This window comes from Macaca fascicularis, chromosome 11 (assembly GCF_037993035.2).
Source record: "Macaca fascicularis isolate 582-1 chromosome 11, T2T-MFA8v1.1".
NCBI classification, from domain to species: Eukaryota; Metazoa; Chordata; class Mammalia; order Primates; family Cercopithecidae; genus Macaca; species Macaca fascicularis.
The window spans coordinates 26246641-26267729 of NC_088385.1; the positions used below are offsets into that span (position 1 = coordinate 26246641).

Here is a 21089-nt window from a genome sequence, read left to right on the forward strand (position 1 = left end):
AAACCTCAAACCCTTGCCTACTTACTGACCCTGTTTCAAGGTTTTCTCAGAGGCCTAAAGAGAAAGTATGGTAGGTAATAGGAGCTGCAGAATTTGACATGCAAAGAAAAGGTAGGCAGAGGAAGAGAAAAATATCCCCACCTCCCGATTGTTTTGGAACATAAGAGTATGCAGAATTATTTAGAGCTGTTAAATAGCAAAAGCTTTGTTCTATCCCCAGAGATTCTGATTCACTACATCTGGGGTTGGGCCCAGGAATCTACATTTTTCACTGTTAATTTTGAAGTAGGTGGTCTGTGGACCAGATTTTGTAAAATACTCCTGTTAAGGGACACAGTGGGCAGTGTTTCTAGAATAAACCCTTTTATATACTTGTATTCATTTGAACCAAATGTTACCTGACCCATTGTCTTGATACCTATTTAAAAAACCCACCCACCCACCCACCCAACCAACCAACCAACCAACCAAACACCCTTATATGAAACTATTACATAGAGAACTATCAAGGTAGAAAAACATATTATGGTGGAAGAGACAAGCAAAAATGGCCATTGAAAGGAAAGGAGACTTCTTGTTTTTAACATTCACTAAAAAAGTTTAAGGTAGAACTCAGAGGCTAATGTTAAACAATTCAGAAATATCCATTATTCAAAATTAGATACCAGCAAGGTGAAAATTATTTATAGTTCTTAGTAATTTCATGATCTGAAATTTATAAATCTTCTATACAAACAAAAGGATAAAGCACAATTCTAAAGCGTAGAAATCCCCCATCCCCCACCCAAGGATAGTGTCCAGCCAGGGAAAACAACAATATTAAAGGTGCTTTCGACTGTCGGGTTTTCAATTGTGTTGAATCAATTACATATAAGAACAGTATCTTTTGACAGTATGGTGAAGCTAGATCTGTCTGAGTGAAACGCATTATATCAAGTCCTGACTGTCTTTCCGGGAATGTCCACAGCTAAAAATTAAACCTTTAGTTCTCAAAGTCAACTTCAATAAGAGGGATTATTTATATCAAAAACAAGATTAAATTTCCATACTTTCGTTCTTTTCATAATAAAACTAATAATTACACCCTCATAACAATAATTGTGAAAAGAAACACAGTATAATAGGTAAAGAACACATTTGCTGTTTTTATTGGTGCCTTGCATGGCAGTAATACTGAAAAAGGAGAATGCAAAAAAATAAAATAAAATAAACAAAAAACAAAAACAAAAAACAGGTTGGTGGCAACCCACATCTTTTTTTAAGAGCACATAAACTCCTGTTTTATTTTTATTGTGGCATGAATGATAACATAAAACCAAAAACATGAAAATATACAACTTATATTACACTATGTGTTATGAACAAAATATAAATCTATAACTCTATGTTATATTTACATAATTATTTATTTCATTAAATTTCAAGTGAGATGGTAGGTTGCACATACTTTGTTTTAAGCTCCAGGCATTTGATTGTCTCTTTTCTATTTTTTTTTTTTCCATTTTTACTTGTAAAATCCAAAATGTTAGAAGGACTAAAAGCTTTAGAGCCAGTGGAGCTATATAAATACTGTTTTAGTGAACCAGTGACAGAAACACTGGGGAGGACAGGAATCAATCAGTAGGAAACTCAACACATCATCTTCAACCTGGGAAGTTGATAGTTATAGGAAACTTTAAAATTAAATACTGTAAAAGCCTGGCTAAACCAACAGCTATGCCCTACAAGACAAAGAGATACCTGAACCACTTTAAGTGGCCTTCATAGTTTTCCTTGTGGACCCCATAAGTTTTATTTTACTATTAAGTTGATAGACAAATATCTTATAAACCTGTTTGTAAATATACAGTTGTTTATTACAATTCAATAATTTACCCATTAGAATGAATGAAAGTGTAATTATTTTTTGTTTTAAATGTGATATAAGAGGTTTCTTCTGGGAACAGTCACAGCTTCTGGATTAAGAAAATATCTGAAGTTGGACCAAAAAATGGTTAATTTTCTTTAGATGAATTAAGGTAAAATTATACTCCAGAAATCAAATCTATAAAATAGTTTCACCAAAGAAAACTTTTTTTTTTTTTTATATTTGTTCTTTATAAGAGGATTTGGTTTTAACAATGATGATTATGTTCTTTGGGAGGGATTTTATACATGGTTAACTCTTAACTGCAGATGCCAAATGAACTTTAAAAATGGACTTCAGTAATTTAGGTATAAATGTACTGAAGAATAGTTTTGTATTTTATCCAATTGTAGTAACTTAATCACTAAGTTATTATTAGTAACTATAAATGAGTAACTTCATTTTCTCCAGTGATGTTGTCTTAGATTCATATGAAAACAGGACTATTTTTAGAGAAACTGACTACAACAACATTAAAAACCAGAATTCTGGCAAGATTATTTCTCAGTGTCGGGGCAAGTGTGTGTGTGTGTGTGTGTGTGTGTGTGTGTGTGTGTGCATGTGAGAAAGGGAGAAAGGAAAAGAGATAAAGTGTGAACAGACAGATAAGAAAGCAGAGAGGAGGGAGACTGTTTATGTTTTAGTTTGATCTTTTGATCTTACTCTCATTTTCTTTACTTTATCTTTTTTGGTCATTATGAGGCACAGAAAAAGAATACAGGGTTTTAGGATCCTTTACCAAAATTATAAATCAACCAATGCCAAAAAGGCAATGTAGTAACACAGTAAGTTGCTATTCATAGCACCTTTTATCAAGTGACTTCAAAGCACTTTCAATATTGATATAACTATTTTTGCTTTTGTTTTCCTTTGGGGAAAACTAGGGCAAAGAAAATTTGATATCCAGTGAATTAACCGTCAGAACAAGAGAACAGAATGCAGGGCTATGAACTTGCTTTTTGTTTCAGTTCATGCACAGTTTAGTCTCGGACATAAACCTAACTAAAATCAACTTTTGAATTTCAGCAGTTAAAAGTCACCATTAACAATTTTGTTTTCCCCTTCAAATAAAACAAAATAAAACAACAACAAAAAAAGACTAAACACCAACGTGTTGTCAATTCACTGGTAAGTGTGTTAGAATTGGTTTCAGCCACGAATGCCTTCAATGGCATCTACCTGGAGCTAAAACAAAGTATTCTTGTAGCCCAAAGTCATGAAATGAAAACAAAGCATCTTTTATAACATGGTGTAAAGTAAGTATCCAGCAAACGTGAGAGGTGAACCCACATAAATCAGAAGGAATTTGTTAACAAAGACAGAGAACAAATTTTTTAAAAATCTGTTTTCACATTGTACATAAAAATGATATAAAAACAAGTGTCTATTTTTTCCTTATCCAGAGTGCTTGAAAACAAAACAAACAGAAACAAAAAAAAAATTGGCTCTAGATGACTGTGGCAATTAAATAACTAAAATGAGTGATGAGAGCATAAGTTAATTAAGATTGAACACGACCCTCCTATTAATTCACTCCTTTGTTTTAAACATCAGAACTGATATTGTTGGGGCCAAAATTCTTAAAAAGGAGAAAACTTATGGAAGGAGAAGTAAAATTGTGGGTAAATGTGTGTGTGTGTATATATATATGTATATATATACATATACATACATATATGAGTTGGAGATGGAAATTTGTTTTAAATATCTAACAGCTTATTGGCTGCACTTCCAAATCAGAGCAGAATAAAATAGAAAGGGAGAAATAAAATAAATTATACATAACTTACTAATCTGGGAACAGCTGACCATTATTATTATTATTACTATTATTATTATTATTTTATCATCATCATCATTATTACAACACTAGCAAAAAGAGGCAGTTCAAATGAAAATAAAGTCATCAAAAACAAACAGAAAAACAAACAAAATGAAAGCTCTGACATGCAGGCTATGATCAGCTCCTCCAAGCAAAACCCCAGAGCAAGTCTTCTGAGAGAGAGAAAAATAAAAGGGATTCTTTTTTTTCATTATTTATATGTAAAAATCCAACTTTAGGGTGGTGTTTCGGGGGGTGAGATAGGAAAATGATGACTGGAGTGAAAACTATAGCACATCGAGCTACTAGTTGCAGTATTTACTATCTGATACTTCAGTACAAATAATGGCAATTGACTTGAAATGATTTTGCATTTATTTGTACAGGCCCTACAACTGCCTTGGCATTTGGCTGGCAAAATCTACATAAGCAGTCCCATCACATTCAGTTGTTGCTCTTCGCAAATACTCTGCTCGAACCAAAGTTGGACTTCAGTGGATTCATCTGACAGCAAGGGAAGAGCAGTGACAAGAATCCCTGGGTGCAGCCAGGCTCCATTTTGTTGGACTGCAATGACTTTTAATTAAATCCTACTTTTTATGGCATGAACTACACATGGCCCACACTTCTGAAATGCTAAAGGCCTCCACCTCGTTTCATGGAGGGGTGAAAAATACCTTGTAAAATCATCAGTTTCATTTCCTGATCGGGAAAGGATGGAATGTTGAAGAAATAAGCTAATTCTATTTGTCTGAAAAATGGCCAAATATATTCAATGAAAACAATGATTGTTTTGCTCGAAATATCAACAGGAAAAACAAAAATCACTAAGTAGCAAACGTTAATGGAACCAACTGACCAGGGAGAAAGGACATCTGGGAGCAGTTTGCTAGTAGCTTCCATGTTATACATGCACACCTCTATTACACAGGGCCACCTGATCCATCCAATAATCATCATATTAGACATTTAAAAATATAATTTCTGAGCCCTATACTTGGTTAAGTTGTCATTTGAAGTGCAAAGTCAAGGTCAAGATTATTTCTAGACCAGTCACTTGGGAGGATGTGGGATTTCATCCCCAGATGTGGGTTTAACTCACAATGGTCCAACGTTATTCCTATTAGTACCATAATCACACACATACATACACACAAAAATCCAAGATCAGAAAATATTTTTCTCTAAATTTCTTATGTCTCTCTCTCTCTTTTCACCTGAGAACAGCACCTACAGTTTCCATTAAAAAAAAAGTCAAATCTCACCAGCTGCTGGTATTTCAGGTTTTTCAGGGATTGTCTAAGATTTAACACTGTCCTAACTTAAGAAGGAACAGGAAAAAGTAAAGGGAAAAAATGAACTTGGTCAACACTTCAGTACAAATTTGGCACTTGCTCAAAGATGTAGTGTGGTGTGCAATAGATAAAGAAAGTCCTCTAAAGAAAATAATTGCTTATTTTGTGGTGGATAGCAAGGAAGTTAAAAACAGGCTCTTTTTCCCTCTTCCCCCTCATGCACAGACTTCCATCTTTAAAGTATAGAGATGGAGAAGGTGGAGAGAAGTAAAGAGAAATTCATTTTTCTTTTTTTTCTGTCAGGTGCATTACAAAGAAAAAAAAATGAAAGGAAAGAAAAAGAAAAGGAAAAAACCCAGAAACCCCAAAAAACAAAACAAAACTTATTTCTTTTTAAAAATTGTAGCACAAAACAACAAAACACATTCACAAGCCACTTGTTGGCACTGTGTACCTGAGTGAGAATTTCTAGAACATTGTAGAACAAACAGCCATAAAGTTTATTTAAAAAAAAAAAAAAGTTGACGGGTAAGACTTCAGTGCTTGGATGTAGCAGCTGAATTACTGGCATTATTTTACCCATAGCTTATTTCAATCTCTTGTTGTTGATATTGTTGTTTGCTTGTTGTATTTTTTTTTCTTTCCAAGCCTTTTGAGGCTGAGGTCTATTAGTCAGCTGATGTCCCAACTATTTAAGACTAACAGTTAAAGTAACAGTCAGTGTATGAGAAAGTTAATGTGCTTGGCCACTGGTAAGGATGAACCAGTTAGGGCTTCTTTAAGTCCTAAGGTCACAACAATCTTTTGACCCTTATCAGTTGGCTTGTCCTGCAATATGGTTTTCACTGTCACTCCCATAATCTACATCTGGATCATCCTCTTCCTCGTCGTACTCATCATAAATTTCTCCATTGATGTCCTCGGCCTGTATCTCTTCTTTGATATGTGGCTCCTCTCCTTTCACACCATAAGTGCTCTGGATAACAGGCATCCCAGGCTCTGGGCTGCTAGACACGCTTGAGTGCTCCGAGGGCAGGTGAGGGGAGGGCATTCCAGCCATGGCGATGGCTCCCGGGTACACAACACCGGCAGTGGCAATGGGGATCTGTGCTTGTTGCCTGTCAAGAAAGGAATTCCCAAAAAGATATCATGGGTGAGTGAATAGTTAGATGTGGACTTTATTACATAATTAATTTGCTCAGCAATGTCCAATTCTAAGGTACTAATTTTATCTAATTGCCCAACATTTTTCAGACTGTATCCTACTTTGACTTTAATACCTTGTTGTTTTTTTTGTTTTTGTTTTTGTGTTTTTTTGAGATGGAGTTTTGCTTTTGTTGCCCACGCTGGAATGCAATGGCATGACCTTGGCTCACTGCAACCTCTGCCTCCCGGGTTCAAGCGATTCTCCTGCCTCAGCCTCCCAAGTAGCTGGAATTACAGGCATCTGCCTCCACACCTGGCTAATTTTTGTCTTTTTAGTAGAGACGGGGTTTCACCATGTTGGCCAGGCTGGTCTCGAACTCCTGACCTCAGGTGATCTGCCTGCCTCAGCCTCCCAAAGTGTTGGGATTATAGGCGTGAGCCACTGCGCCCGGCCTAATACCGTACTTCTATGGAGTGCTTCATAGAGTACAAGACATTTACATGTGTTGTCCCATCTTATTCTTAATCCTGTTTTGTTACTACTGTTTTATTAAAAAACTGAGGTGCAGAAAGTTGAAGCAGAAGAACCCAGGTCATTAATTCCAAGTTCAGTTTTCCTTCACTATAACATACAGAAATAGCATTTTTCCCCAGAATTAAATGTAAAGATAATTAAATTTTAATGGGAAAATCCTAAAACATTAGAGTTCTCAAAATAAAACTTTACTGCCCAGAACACAGCAGAGCTGAACAAATTCACACTATCCACTGAGTCTCTGAAACAGTTTTGGCCTTGTAGTGGTAGGAGGCAGGACCAGCTTCATGGATGTACAAACTGTGCAGCTATGCTAAGGTCTCATACTTGATTTCAAGTTGTGCTGCCACAGACTTGAAATTCTTAATAACTTTTTAACAAGAGACCCTGTCTCCTCATTTTTGCACCTAGTCCTATAAATAACGTAGGTGGTCCTATTGGAAGGGATGAAGAGATGATGTTCATTTATGCTTTTATTCATTCATATGTTTAGTATTTGCCCAAGAACTGTTGGGCTCTGTGTTTAGCTTTGTAAGGAGTCACATGCTTGCAATATCACAGAGCCCTGGACAGAGCATGCAGCCTATTCCAAGGAACTGGAGGGGACAGAGCAGATTTAAAAAGGTTTTTATGAGTTTTTCTCTGCCCACATTTAGAACAATATTTATTATTCTAAGAAGCTCTTAGAAACTAACTTCTGTTTCAAACATGAACAACTTTATTTTGGGTTTTTTTGAGAGAATTCTCTAGAAGCAATGCATTTCTGTAGCACATCTACAACACTGTCAACAACCTTGCCACGGGAGCATTGTAAAACATCTCGGAGCTGCGTTCTCAATTCAGAATGAAACCTCATGTTCACAACCTTGTTATGCCCTAAGTAGAATCCCTAGCTTGTGCAATCCACAAAGGTCACACATGTACCTTGATAGTTCACTAACCTCTCTATATTTAGAAATAAGTATTTTTTTTTATTTTGAAATGATTTTTATTTTGTATCATCTCAGTAAAGTTGTTAGTTTTAGAATTTATCATGGTGAAGCTTAGGAAGTAATGCAAACCAATGAAGAAAAGAACCAGTTATACTTCTGAGTTTTTAATGGAAAACTTCAAAATTATTTACTCGTGGATATCTTGTTTTTAAGCCAGTTGTTAACAGATCTCATGTTAGAGCTAGGAACTTGCAGTGGATTCATACGGACATATTTTTCAAGATCATGTGGGAGATTATTTGTCCCTGAAAATACTCTGAGCTCAGATTCTTTTTCAAAATGCCTCTTTGCAACTGAACAAATATGTTTCACATCGCATTAAGTATAACAGGAAGTTTGCTCCATGAGAAAAATGACTAAAAGGTCCATACCCAACATTGAAGTACTGCCGCATTTCCTGCCGCCTGTTGCGCATGATTGCCTTGTATTCACCAATGCGCAGCTTTTTGCCATCCACGAGGCAGGTGCGCTTTGGCCTGGGCTTGTACTTATAATCAGGGTACTTCTCCAGGTGCTGCTTGCTGAGACGGGCTTGCTCCTCATAATATGGCTGTTTCTCTAGGTTTGTCATAGCTTTCCAGCGAGATCCTATGAAGAAAGGCGGTTAGGATTCCAATTTGCACAGCTTCTAAGCATTCTAAAAGAGATATAGCTGAGAACAAGAAAATCTAAAGTACAGATGTTGACCAAAACCCAGAAATACATAAACCTGTTTTTGATTAGTGAGATCCCACAAGAACAGAGGTGGTGGTGGTTTTGTACCTAAAGATATAAACAGTGGGCAGTATTTTTTTTTCTTTCTGGCTTGCATTCTAGTCAAACTTTTGTATTATGTACCTTAAAGCTCATAGATAATTTAATGGATATATTTCTCATTTCTACATTAGATCATGATATAATTCACCTGTGAACAGAAAAGTTACATGCTATGTTATACATTTTGAATCTGAGACTATCCAGTTACTGAGTATTTTTATGTGGGAGATGTTTTTTACTATAAAAGTTCCCAACATATCTCATGTAGTCTCATCCTCCCCAAAATGTTTAAGTATTTTAAGCTTACAGGAATGGTACTAATTAAAAATTCATTTTATTAAAACTTTATAATTAAAATTACAGTATTAATGAACATGGAGTGGGTAACTGCTATGTGCCAGACACTGTGCTAAAACCTTGACATATGTTATCTTTTTCCTACCTTTCACCTCAATCTTATAAAATAGACAGCATTTCTATTTTCATAGATGAGAAAATTGAGATTCAAATAGATGAACTAACTTAGCCAGGGTTATAATTATTGAAGTGCAGATCTGTGACTCAAACTCAGATTTGACATAACTTACATTGTGCTATAATGTACGCCCCTTTCCTGCATATGGCCACCTACTATATAAAATATAGCAGAGGTCACAATTACAGTAAATGTGTATTATGATTTTCTCTTAATCAATTTCAATAACATACAAAGATGTCACTTCCCATGATACAGTCTGCATTAGTAATAATAACCCAAATTGTTTTTCCCCTTTCTTTTCACTATTAATTTTGGTGTGAATTTAGTTGGGATTAAAAGAGACAAGTTTGAAGCTTAAATAAAAATAGTTTATGCTAATTCACATTTTAGATATGGTTTAAAACTTGGATTCTGTCAGTATGGCTATGTGTAATAGAAGTAGTAGTAATTTTTTTTTTATTAAGAGAGATTTAAGAATCTATTTGCAGATGAAGTGTGTTTATCTGCAAACAGTCATCTCAAATCAACACGAGTGCATAAAGACTGAAAAACTGGAACTAGGATATCCCTACCAAATAGTCTTATACCTGCCTTCAAATGTCATCTAAGTAAGATCTTAGAAGCTTTCAAATGAGTTCATTACTCACCCATAACTCCGTATCTTAAATGCAAATAGCTCACTGTTGAATAGTTCTTTCTTACACATGTAGAGAGTGCCTCAATATGGGCTGTTAGATTTATTAAAGCATGCAGTGAAAGAGGCAATATGTCTTCCCTTAGAAATGTTTCCATTGGAAGAGATATTGTATTACATAGGTATAAATACAGATTTTTCCAAATCTAGAAAGCCAATATGAATTTATTCTATTTACAATATAAACTCAGGTTACAGTTCAAATAATAGTTTTTTTAAATTTATTTATTTATTTATTTTATTCCTTTCTTAAACTTCTGTTTAAATAGCATCATCCAACATTTTAAGTTGGTTGGTCAAGCCATAACATTTGTAGGTACAATCTCAAACTCCTTGTTGGCCCAGCATTATTCTCTGAAGATTCTTGAATACCATTATGTTAGTCTCAGGACCTATATAAACACAGATATGGTTATGATCCTATTGAACTAGAACAACCGTTTCAATGGATTTTCTTCCAAGCATTTATACCAGTTTTTTGAACTTCAGATCAGGGAGTGGAAAGTGAGCTTGCCATAAATAACTCACAAATAGGAATACACTGAAAAATGGATCAAGGATGGTTGATCTAATATAAAATTTGTTAGCTATCATTATCTCAAAATTCAAAAACGAAACCAGCATTTTCAATTAGAAGAGGAATTGACCAAGATTCTTCCCTAAGTTTAAATGATATAAATGCCAAAAGGCTTTGGCCTCTCAAAGGAAAGAAAATATTTATGCTTTGAAGTAATCTGCCTTGGAATGCCAGAGCTGTTTGTGTATTTCCTGCTATGTGCATAGTGTTGTATTAATTACTGAATATGTAGTAGTGAGTAAATAAGAAAGTTACAGTTCCTGTCTTTTTGGAGCTTATATCAGTCAGGGAATATATATTAAATATCTAATTACAAAATTTATTATTTTCCTTATAGTTGTGGAAAATGCAGGAGGGTATGATACGGAGGCAAGATCAATCCTCTGCAGGTCAGGAAGGTTTTGCTGTAGAAATTACTCCCATGGGGCTCACAGAGAGAAGAACATCCTATTGAGGAGGAATATAATAGTTGAGGTCTTTCAGTGGAAAGAGGAATTAGACTAACTTAAAGAAAGCTGGTCTGGCTTAAGAAAAAAAAAAGAGGAAAAAAAGATGCATGTATATAAAGAAATGGGATAATAAAAGATGTGTAAATTCTCAGATAAGTTGGCTTCCAAATCTGGCATGAACGGGAATTATAAAATAGTTTAACTCTTGATAGTATAATTTCTTTAAGAGTATCACTGACTCCTAAATTACACTTTAAAATATGGCCATATAAATCCAAGTGTTTTCAAAACTAAGAATCAAGATAGCCTAAGCACTAACTGGGTCAAATGGCTGACTACTACATTTTAAGACAGTACAGGGCAGTATTTCCATTTGGTGGTAAATCCAGTTTCATTTCAACATCCTACCCTCAAATTAGGTTAACCAACTGAAAAGTTTGGCTTTGATTTCAATGGCTTTGCAGGTACAATAACCATTGTAGGCAGCTGAGGTGTTAACTAACCCCTGAAACACACTTGATGAGAATGGTAGGAAAGCATTTTGGATATCACCAAAAAAAAAAAAAAAAAAAAAAAAAGATAAAACAAATCTACTTGATTTGGGCGTGGCTGGCTGCTTACTCTGGACTGTTGTACAGGGAGTTTACCCTGCTGCTTTCAAAAGGTTGTTCTTTTAGAATAAAAAAGCAGGGAAGGACAATTGGGTTTTCCTCCTGATGACAAGAGAGGAAGTTTCAATCAAAAGTATTTGATGCTCAAAATAGGGGAAAAAATAAGGTCCTATGATTATTCCTTTCCTTTCTAAATCTGGCAATCCACTGAAAGTGAAGAGTTTGGGCTGAGCAACATTGTCATCTCCATGGGGTCTGTAGTGAATTTGCACATTTTACTCCAACTACTGTATATCTAATCAGAAAAAGATGTACCTCATCCCCTGATCTAGCGCCAAGCAGTAAAAGGTGATTCCTTATGTTAACAATTTCAGCAGAATGGCTTATTAAAACCAGATTTTAGGGTATTATAAAATGCTTAGAAGCCCTTTAAAATGTCAACCAGGATCCCCAGAGACTACGTAAAATGTCAACCCAGCTCAAGCGCCTGTTTTAAGCAGAATGAATTAGCGGCATGCTGTCGGAGGCTGTTATCCAAAACAATCAGCAAAGAGGAAAACATCAAGCTTTCTTTGTACTTTTGTATGAAATGGGTCATTTAGAATGATCTTGTGGATATCTGAAGATCACTTATTTATTTAAAGCTGTGACTAAATATTGAGGCCCACAACACCTCAATGTTTTATTTGTTCCCAAATATAAATGCTACATCTTTAAAGAATACATTTTCATCAGAAAGACTGAAATTAGACAGTATTCTCTTTCATGTTTTCTATTATAATATAATCATATGGTCATTCTAATACTCTTTCCCTCACATCAGAAGGGAATTCTCTTAGCCAGCCGTTTCTTTTCCATAGAGGCTTTTGCTGCATTTCCTAAAATATCATTTCCTATCATCAAAACTGATATTTCTCTTACAGTCAAGATAGTTTTAATTAATAATTATCACGTTTTTGGTATTCAGACACATGAATTGAGTAATATAAAGAGAGTTTTGAAATCTTAGTATTCAACTAGTTTTTTATTCTGACAATTTTGGATTTCTAATTTGGGAATAACTGATATATTAAAACGTGAAATATGCTTACATAAAGTATTCTTTTCTAGGGTTTTTCCAAATGAAACTGGTATGTTGTTTTTTAAAGACGGGAAATTTCATATGGAAGGTAGAATATAGTCACAAAAGGGAAAAATAGATCAGAGCTGGTAGAGATGTAAAAAATGTGTATTTCCTCTTGATCAGTTCAAGTTTTTGATTATGCATGATATATATTTTTACACACAGATTTTCATATTTTCTACGTATACTACTGAAAGCTTTGCATGTTCATGTCTTTTTAGATAACATTTAGGTGAAAAATGAGACACAATTTTAAGTGGCTAATGGTTTCTATTTCAATCCCATTACAAATGGACCTTGTGGACTAGGTGGCATCTATTACTTTTGTTGAGAATATGGGATCATAAAAACATGCAGCCAGGCGCATTACGCCTGTAATCCCGGCACTTTGGGAGGCCGAGGAGGGCGGATCACCTGAGGTCAGAAGTTTCAGACCAGCCTGGCCAAAATGGTGAAACCCTTTCTCTGCTAAAATATAAGTTAGTCAGGTATGGTTGGCCCGTGCCTGTCATCCCAGCTACTCAGGAGGCTGAGGCAGAAGAATTGCTTGAACCCAGGAGGCGGGGGTTGCAGTGAGCTGAGATCACACCACTGCACTCCAGCCTGGGTGACAGAGCAAGATTCCCATCTCCAAAACAAAACAAAAAACCTCATGCATATGTTAGCCATTTATAGATGATCAGTAATGAACCAAAAGTGATATTACCTTTATAAACTCTGTGCAATTCCAAGTGCCTTATGAATTTTAATAAAACTTTAATAATTTTGACAAATTTTGTTACTTATTTGTTAAAGCCAACGTTTTCTGATAAAATGGTTCTATTCTATTTTTGTCACTTAACTCTTAGAAGTCACACAGTGAGTAATCAAAATTTTCTTATGTTGTCCCGTATCTGGCCATCAGGCTACTTGAAGATGAAGATGATGAAGACAAAGGCAGTGATGAAGTTAGGGACAATGACAATGATAATGATGTCAGATAAGGCACGAAAGCAATGGAATCTTCTCTTTCCTCCGCCGTCCCTCCGGGACCTGAATTGGTCTATAATAGGTATCTTTATAATCAGCACCCTTTCTCCCCAACCATTTTTTCTGTGTGCTTCAGTGTCTATGTGGGTAGAGTAAATGTGTACTTTGTTTTCTGTTAAATTGAATGTTGCGATGGCAGAAAAGTATTTAGTATTACTAAAAGTACCTTTAGTACTTAAGGTTACTAAAAGTATAAATGTAAAAATGTACACTCTACATCTTCTTGTGTTCTAAGAATCTAAAACTGATTTTCAATTATAGCACTGGAACAAACATCTTCCCCACCTCCACCCTCACCCCCACAACATGATGAATTCTGCAAACAAAACTCCTTATCCTTCTGTTACAGAGGATGATGAGAGAGGAAGGAGGCCTTAAGATTAACAATAACTTGTCTCTAGTATGCAAGGAAATGAGTACAAATGATCAGTAGCAATATCTAGTGGCTCACGTGAAAGCAACTTTTTTCTCAGCCTTAGTAAAAATATTTCTAGATTTCTGAAGAAGATAAAGCATTAAAATAATTAGTATGAAGACAAACTGCTAAATGAGGTAATAGAAATATGGTATATTTCTCAATGGACATAGAATGCTTCATCACCAGAAGAAGCCTCGATGATGATGTTTATTTTCTGGATAAGCAGATAACATGACCCGCATGGCCTCCAAATCCAGGATCCTTCCACAGCTCCAGAAAACACAACAGTACCTTTATTCCATATGTCACTGAGTTCTTAATGTTTTTCTTACCCAATATCTTGCTGATGTTGGAGTTGTGCATGTCAGGAAAGGCTTGAAGGATCTTTCTCCGTTCATCTTTAGCCCACACCATGAAGGCGTTCATTGGACGCTTTATGTGCGGTTCATTGCTGCCACGCCCTCTGGATTCCCTATAAATTCTTGACTCTGAAACTCCAGCACTTCCTGAAAACAGGAAATATCACTTAGTGTTAGTGTTAAAACTTCTGGCAACTCTTTTCCTCGCATTCCTATTTTTTAGTCTATTAAGATATCTGAAACAAAAAGTACTTCTGATAATGGTACTTCCAGTTCTTAAGACAGATGCTTGTTTATGAAGTTTTTGTGATAAGCCTTGTGGTGGCAAATGTCGTATTTGTATTTTTAACCCGTTTCTAATCTGTTTTCTCTTTCTTTCAATGGACTGTTTCACCATTTACTTTCAACAGCTCAAAATAAACTCTGATATGTGATTTTTGATGCCATTCAGAAAGAGGATAGATTAAATCAATAGGCATACCAGTAGTGTGGAAATATTAAATAGGTAAAGAAGCACAAGTCAGTTTGGCAGAATGGATGATTATAGGGGAGGATATACCTTTGCTACTTAAAGACTGTCTGAACATATAATACCTTATGTTCTCTTTCTCTCTCCAAGGTTACAAAAATAAAAACATTGACCAATTTTTGAGGTTAAAAACAATATATATATTTCCCCGTAATATAATTGGCTTTTCTTTGAAATTCTATGCTGACAAATGCATGACATATGCTGATATAGCAATGACAGGTCTGCTCCCAAAAATATATGTAAAAATGGTATGGAAAAGAACAAATGAACAATTAACATTACTCTAGTTTCTTAAGGAGTCTACAGTCACATGTTTAAGATGAGAAAAATAAAAATTTCCTTTGAATCTTCCCCCTAATATTCAAAGTTATCCAAAGAGTCCCATGGACAGTTACATTTCAATCAGTAAGATTCACAGATGATAAAACACAATTCAAGAGTTAACAACAATGTCTTTGGAAGCTGTATTCACTCCTCCAACCTATGTGGCTCCTTAGAATGGCTTCGGCAGATTAAATAGCTTCTAAGATACTTGAGTTCAGGCAAAGAGAAAATAAGGAGAACCAGTAGAACTCTGACAGTAGGTTTTCACTGGTTATTATCACAAAATAAATAGATGTATTTTGATAGTATCTAAAAATTTAAAAATACTTTGGGGATTTGTAGAGACTGTATTCTCAACAAAAGCACTGCTTTTCTTTTCTTGCTTTGTAGTCATTCCTCATCTTTTCTTTTTTTTAAATTTGAAGACACAAGAATCAAACAAAATTGCCCAAACTTAAGGACCTCTATAGCAGCACATTCAAAGCATAGCATACCTGTTGGTGAAGTTTCTCAATATTTCTCATTAATAACATGCTCTTTGGTTTAATGAAAAGTGGAAAATACTTCACAAACAAGCACGATTGAATTTAGCCAGTGACAGCAACAAAAACTTTGATGTTTTAATGCTGATTACTGTGGGTATATTTTATCATGCTAATACAACTTAAAATTTATGAAATGTGTTATTACCAGTAATTGTCTTTTATTGACAAAATAAGTGCAAATATATGGCAACATCTTCCTAAAATGGGTTTGTAACTAGCAAATGATCATTTGCACATCTGCCTTTTCTTGTTCTTACACCTTACAGCAACATAAGCAATAAAATGAACATTATGTGTCTTCATCAAATCTAAACAAGCTCTTTAAATGTACATAGACTCGGTTTATCTCAGCTAAGTGAAGCAGAAAAGAGAAGAAAATATTTGCAACATTAGACACAGGAAAATGCAAATTGAATCCAATTGAATAAAAATCAGCTTTGATAGAATTATGTGTTTCAACGTTCAGGTTTGTTTAGTCCCTCGACTAGTATAGACCTGGTTTTAAAAGTAGAATTGGCTCAAGGCACAGAGTAGAGAGCTGTGTATATTGGAGGATTCAAGGGGGCCCCCTCTCAAAATATGCATCTCACTGGTTTGCCCTTGTGCACTCTTCTCTCTATGCAGGGAAATTCCCTGTAGTAGTACCAAAGTTGAGGTTGGTACCACCAAAGGAATGCTTAACATGCATGGATGCCACCTGACAGTAGAGACAGGCTCCCAGCCAGGATATTGTATAAGAAGAACAGCACTTCTTCTTTTTCCCTCTTTGCTATGCTCTTAAAAATCAGAGTATCGATTTAATTTGTTGTCACTGTGGATGTTTAGAATATTCAGAGATGATACAGAAAACAGAAGTCTGGAGGCTTAGGAGAGGGGAGCATAAAGTTGTGCAGCTGAATTCTAGCTAGGTTAGAGAGAGTGGGCAGGACACTTGACTATGCAGTATATAGCACTGGGGAGAAGGGTTCCAAAATGGAAGAAACTATCCTGGAAATGTCCTCTGAGCCATGTATTCTGGTCAGGGCTTGACAAATGGAAACTTAAAAATGAGCCAATAGAAACAAATTTCTGAAAAAGTTCATTTTGGGTACAAGAAATAGGGAAGCGAGGCCACGTGCAGTAGCTCACGCCTATAATACTAGCACTTTTGGAGGCTGAGGTGGGAGGATCACTCAAGCCCAGGACTTTGAGACAAGCCTGGACAACATAGTGAGTCCTTGTCTCTTAAAAAAAAAAATTGCTGGGCATGTTGGCATGCTCCTATACTCCCAGCTACGTGGGAGGCTGAGGTGGGAGGATCACTTGAGCCTGGGAAGCTAAGGCTGCAGTGAGCTGGGACTGCACCACTACACTCCAGCATGGGCTACAAAGCAGGACTCTGTCAAAAAAAAAAAAAAAAAAAAAAAAAAAAGACAAAGAAGGAAAGAAATAGGGAAGCGAGGAGAGGAATGGGGAAGATGATGATCAAGAGCATTTGCTTTAGAATCCTGCCATCTCGATTTAAATTCCTGTCTCTGGCACTTAGAGTCCTGTGACGTGGGGAAAATGCTTCAAAACTCCTGAGGCTCAGACTCTTTCTCTGCAATGGGCCTGACTAGGAATTAAATGATATGATTTATGCAAAGCACTCAGCAGAGTGCTTGGCACATGGGAACTGCTCAGTATATGTGACCTCTTAAGGTAATGATCAGGTATGAGGTGGCTGTCTAGTCTATTTTTTAGCAGTTTTAATTGGCACTACATAGACACTTTCTCACATTATTAGAATATATATGAACAATTTTCACAAACCATCAGAATCTCCACTCAGATTGAAATCCATCATTGCATGGCTAAATTTTCCTTCTTCATTCTGTTTAACTGCCAGTTGCTGAGTCAGACTCTCCAGTGTTGTTTTTTCCTTTAAAAAAATTATAATGAGAGATCAGTCTAGGAATTATAATTATTTGAAGACTTTCTTTTTCTTGGGCCATATATAATACATTAGCTCCTGGAAAGGATGCAGTGTTGATTTCTTCACCTTTTTACGTTCAGCACATTAACCTGAAGTCATTAAGAGAATGATCAGCAGGATTTTTGAAGGAGCTCTGATTCTCATAGACCCCTATAAAGTCTTGGCATTTGGGTTTGGTATGCCTAAAGGATATATGCCGGGATCCTTGGAGACAACCGTCCCAAATTACAAAATGTGCATAGAAATTTCATGGAAGCAACCTGTTTTACATTTGGAATGTCTGCTTTATTTTTGGCCAGACAGTAGAAGTATAGGAGTGGCATGAAGCCCAGAGAAAGTCTTCCAATAGTCAGGTGACCAAATAATAGAAACATAATTCACAGTAGTGCCCTCTGGTTGCCATCTTCCCAAATGCCATCTGTATTCCTCATGCAAGGGTAATGAAGACGTTTAAATATTCATTGCTAATTGCTTGTCAAGTCTCTGTACATCCAATGTGAGTGCCTGCTACTTGGACCACAATTTGATTTGGATTGCTAAGCCAAAATATTGAGTTGGCGAATTATTTGAGATACAAATATACCAAAATTAGATCTACAGAGACATCAAGTTGTTTAAGCATGCAGTGCACGATTCACATTCATGGAGAACATGGCATTACAAAATAAATTATTTTCAAGAAAAATATAATGCTTAATCTAAACCATATGAGACATTAAACTACTGTCAAATTAAGAAACTGGGTGACTTTAGGAACAGAAAAAGCATATAATGAACGGCTGACAACTTTCTCTTGAACTCTCCAGCATTGCTCTCATTGATGTAGTAGCAAAACAGTTTTAAGAAAAGCATCCATTGGATCTCATCACATTGTCTCAGGTTTCTTTATAATTATTCACCTCATTTTCTGAGGAACATAGTCATGAATCATACTAGTGAACAACATACACTGCAGAACTGCTATTGACACAATAAAATGTTCACAGAAAGTAATCAATGATTTACGATAATTGTATTACAGGTAAAGGGCCCAACTAATGTTCCCACCAAGAACTAATAAGATATTGAAATTCTTCACACAGTACACACTTTATCTCAATGAAGTCTCTGACAATGTGACAATTGTGCATACTAGATTAAAAAGTCTCTTAAGCCAGTGGCCTTGGAACTCCTGTACTCTATTCATCAAAGTATGTACATTATTTAATAGAAAACTATTTTTAAATTGTCAATCAGTATAAAATACAGTAGAGAAACTGGGACAAAATAGTTCGTATTAACTTTAGTTCTATAGAATTAAATAGTATTAAAGTTGAAATAAGTTACGCATTTAACACTGTAGAATCTGACTCGATTTGTTTTGTGTGTGAAGTTGTTGTTTTCAGCTGCTTTATATGTTTTGGATGTCTTTTGCTGAGAGAGTCAGCTGTATATATTCAGCTGAGCTCAGGAGCATCAAGGACACCAGCTTAACAGACTTTCTTTACAGTAAATGTAGCTGTTAAAACAAAAGACAGTTACATTTGAAAACACACACACACACACACACACACATTCCATCAACATGGTCTGACAGTCCTCGGGTCAATGAAGACTTTACTGTACTCTCTTTGAGGAATGTACTGGGCTTGGATCACCTCTTAGCTTTTGATTTAACAGTATAGGGCAATAATACTACACATTTTCTAGAGAGTTTTCCATTCTGAAGAAAAGTCTTTCAAGACGAAAAAGCAAAATGAACTCAATCAAAGTAGAAAAAGTATGACACGTTAAGCGACTTCCAAGGTTCTGAGTTCAGCTCTACAGATGCCATGCTGTCTTACCAAGAGACTAAAATTAACAAATATGAGCAGGAAAGTGACATTCAGTTTTTACAATAAGTAACCTATAATTAGCCACCACTAATGCGCCTAATATTAATAAAATGATTAGCTACCCAAAAGTAAAACTTACTATGCTTCTCAAGAGGATGTCAGTGGCACATAGTGGAAGTCGACACAGCAAGCTATACTTTCTCGTGATAGTGTAGTAATTTATACTATTTATATAAATTTAAGTTTTTTGTATAGTAATTTAAGCTAACAGACATGTGAACAGGCCAAAGGAAAGGTGACTGCAGGAACTGGAGAACATGAGGTATGCCTTTAATTAAAGCAGATTACAACGGCATGTAAATCAAAATGATAACGTTGCCACATTTTTAAAAAAAGTGTGGACAATATATTCAGAAGACAAAGAAACTGATGTGAGGAGGAGATAATAACAACTTAAGTAAAAAATAATTATCCTATAATTCCATATGAAAACTGATCCTATAAAGTTGATACATAGTACTTATGTATAAAAGTAGATATAAATTCATATGTGGTTAGGTGTCTAGGTAATATATTGAACCACCAAAAAAATGAATTGGATTTAAGAATAGTTCCCAAAAGTTTAAATTCAACTGAATGGCATATAGGAGGGGAAAGAATCAGCTAAATGCTATAAAGCAGAAGTACTGATACACTAGAAAAATCTCTCCTACTTTATCCTTTTAATCCCACCTGTCTCTGGCCATCCCCTCTCTGAAGGGTTCACCTATGCACTATCATGTATAAAGCTCAACCATTTGAGATTCTGTTCTGTGGGTTAAATATTTCCTTTTCTAAAAGTGTCTGTTCATAAGAGCAAATACTACTGGAAAAGGTAATATTTTGATTCTCAAAGTTCTTATAAATAAAATAATCTTTTCTAAATAGAGGCAACTGGAACAAAACAAGGACAGTAGATTTCAGGTAAGCAGAGGGTTAAGAGGGAAGATGTTGAAAATGGGAAACACCCAAGAAACTGATTTTGGGAAAACAAATATATGTTGATGGGCACAAGTGACCATTTTTTACCAATCTTATAATCTGATAAAAATCATGTTAGTGATATCAATCTTATAATATGATAAAAATCATGACTCTGATAAAAATCATGTTAGTCAAGAGTTTGTGCAGAAAAATAGCATCTCCTTCCCCGATTTAAAGATCTGTATTCTGGAACACAAATCCAGCCCAGCACTTAGAAATGCTGATATGAAAATGACAAGAGTCATTGGTCTTTTCTCCTTTACCTTCTTTTTATTAGAGAGAAAGCAAAAAAAAGAAGAAAAGTAAATACATTTAAAGGAATACTCTCCAAAATTCTAAATGCCCTGAATGATGTCAGAATAGAGGGCAAAAGTAGATTAATTACAACAAAGTAGTCAACATGTTAAAGTCCTGGGGTATGGGCCAAATAAGATGACCTGCATGCTTTCTCTCTTGAATAAAAACTAGCAATGGGATAACAACTAGATTCCTTTGGAAAGATGAGTCTTATCTACCTAATCACGTCTTTACAACTCTGCAGGTTTGCTGAGATCAAGGAGAAACATTAGGTTAAGTCTGTTTAAAAACAGACTTGAAAAAATCTTCTGATTTTATGTTGACTTGAAAAAAGATCCAAGTGAATTATATCTCATCAACAGAAGAAAGTTGTAGACCGCATGGTTTCCTGGGTGCAAATGAATAACTCC

General features: G+C 35.4%; 1 protein-coding gene across 31 annotated transcripts in view; it reads right to left on the reverse strand.

Annotated features, from left to right (window-relative positions):
• Positions 1–3747: 3747 nt before the first annotated feature.
• The window catches only part of SOX5 (SRY-box transcription factor 5), a 1031820-nt gene continuing 1014478 nt past the window's right edge, over positions 3748–21089 (reverse strand). For all 31 annotated transcript variants that reach the window (XM_065523881.2, XM_074006410.1, XM_074006408.1 and 28 more), the window contains 4 exons: positions 17383–17491; positions 14164–14337; positions 8068–8284; positions 3748–6141 (listed from right to left, as the gene is read on the reverse strand). In XM_065523881.2, the coding sequence (XP_065379953.1) occupies positions 5838–6141; positions 8068–8284; positions 14164–14337; positions 17383–17491 (804 nt within the window). In that variant the 3' untranslated portion in view covers positions 3748–5837. The remainder of the gene's footprint in view (positions 6142–8067; positions 8285–14163; positions 14338–17382; positions 17492–21089) is intronic.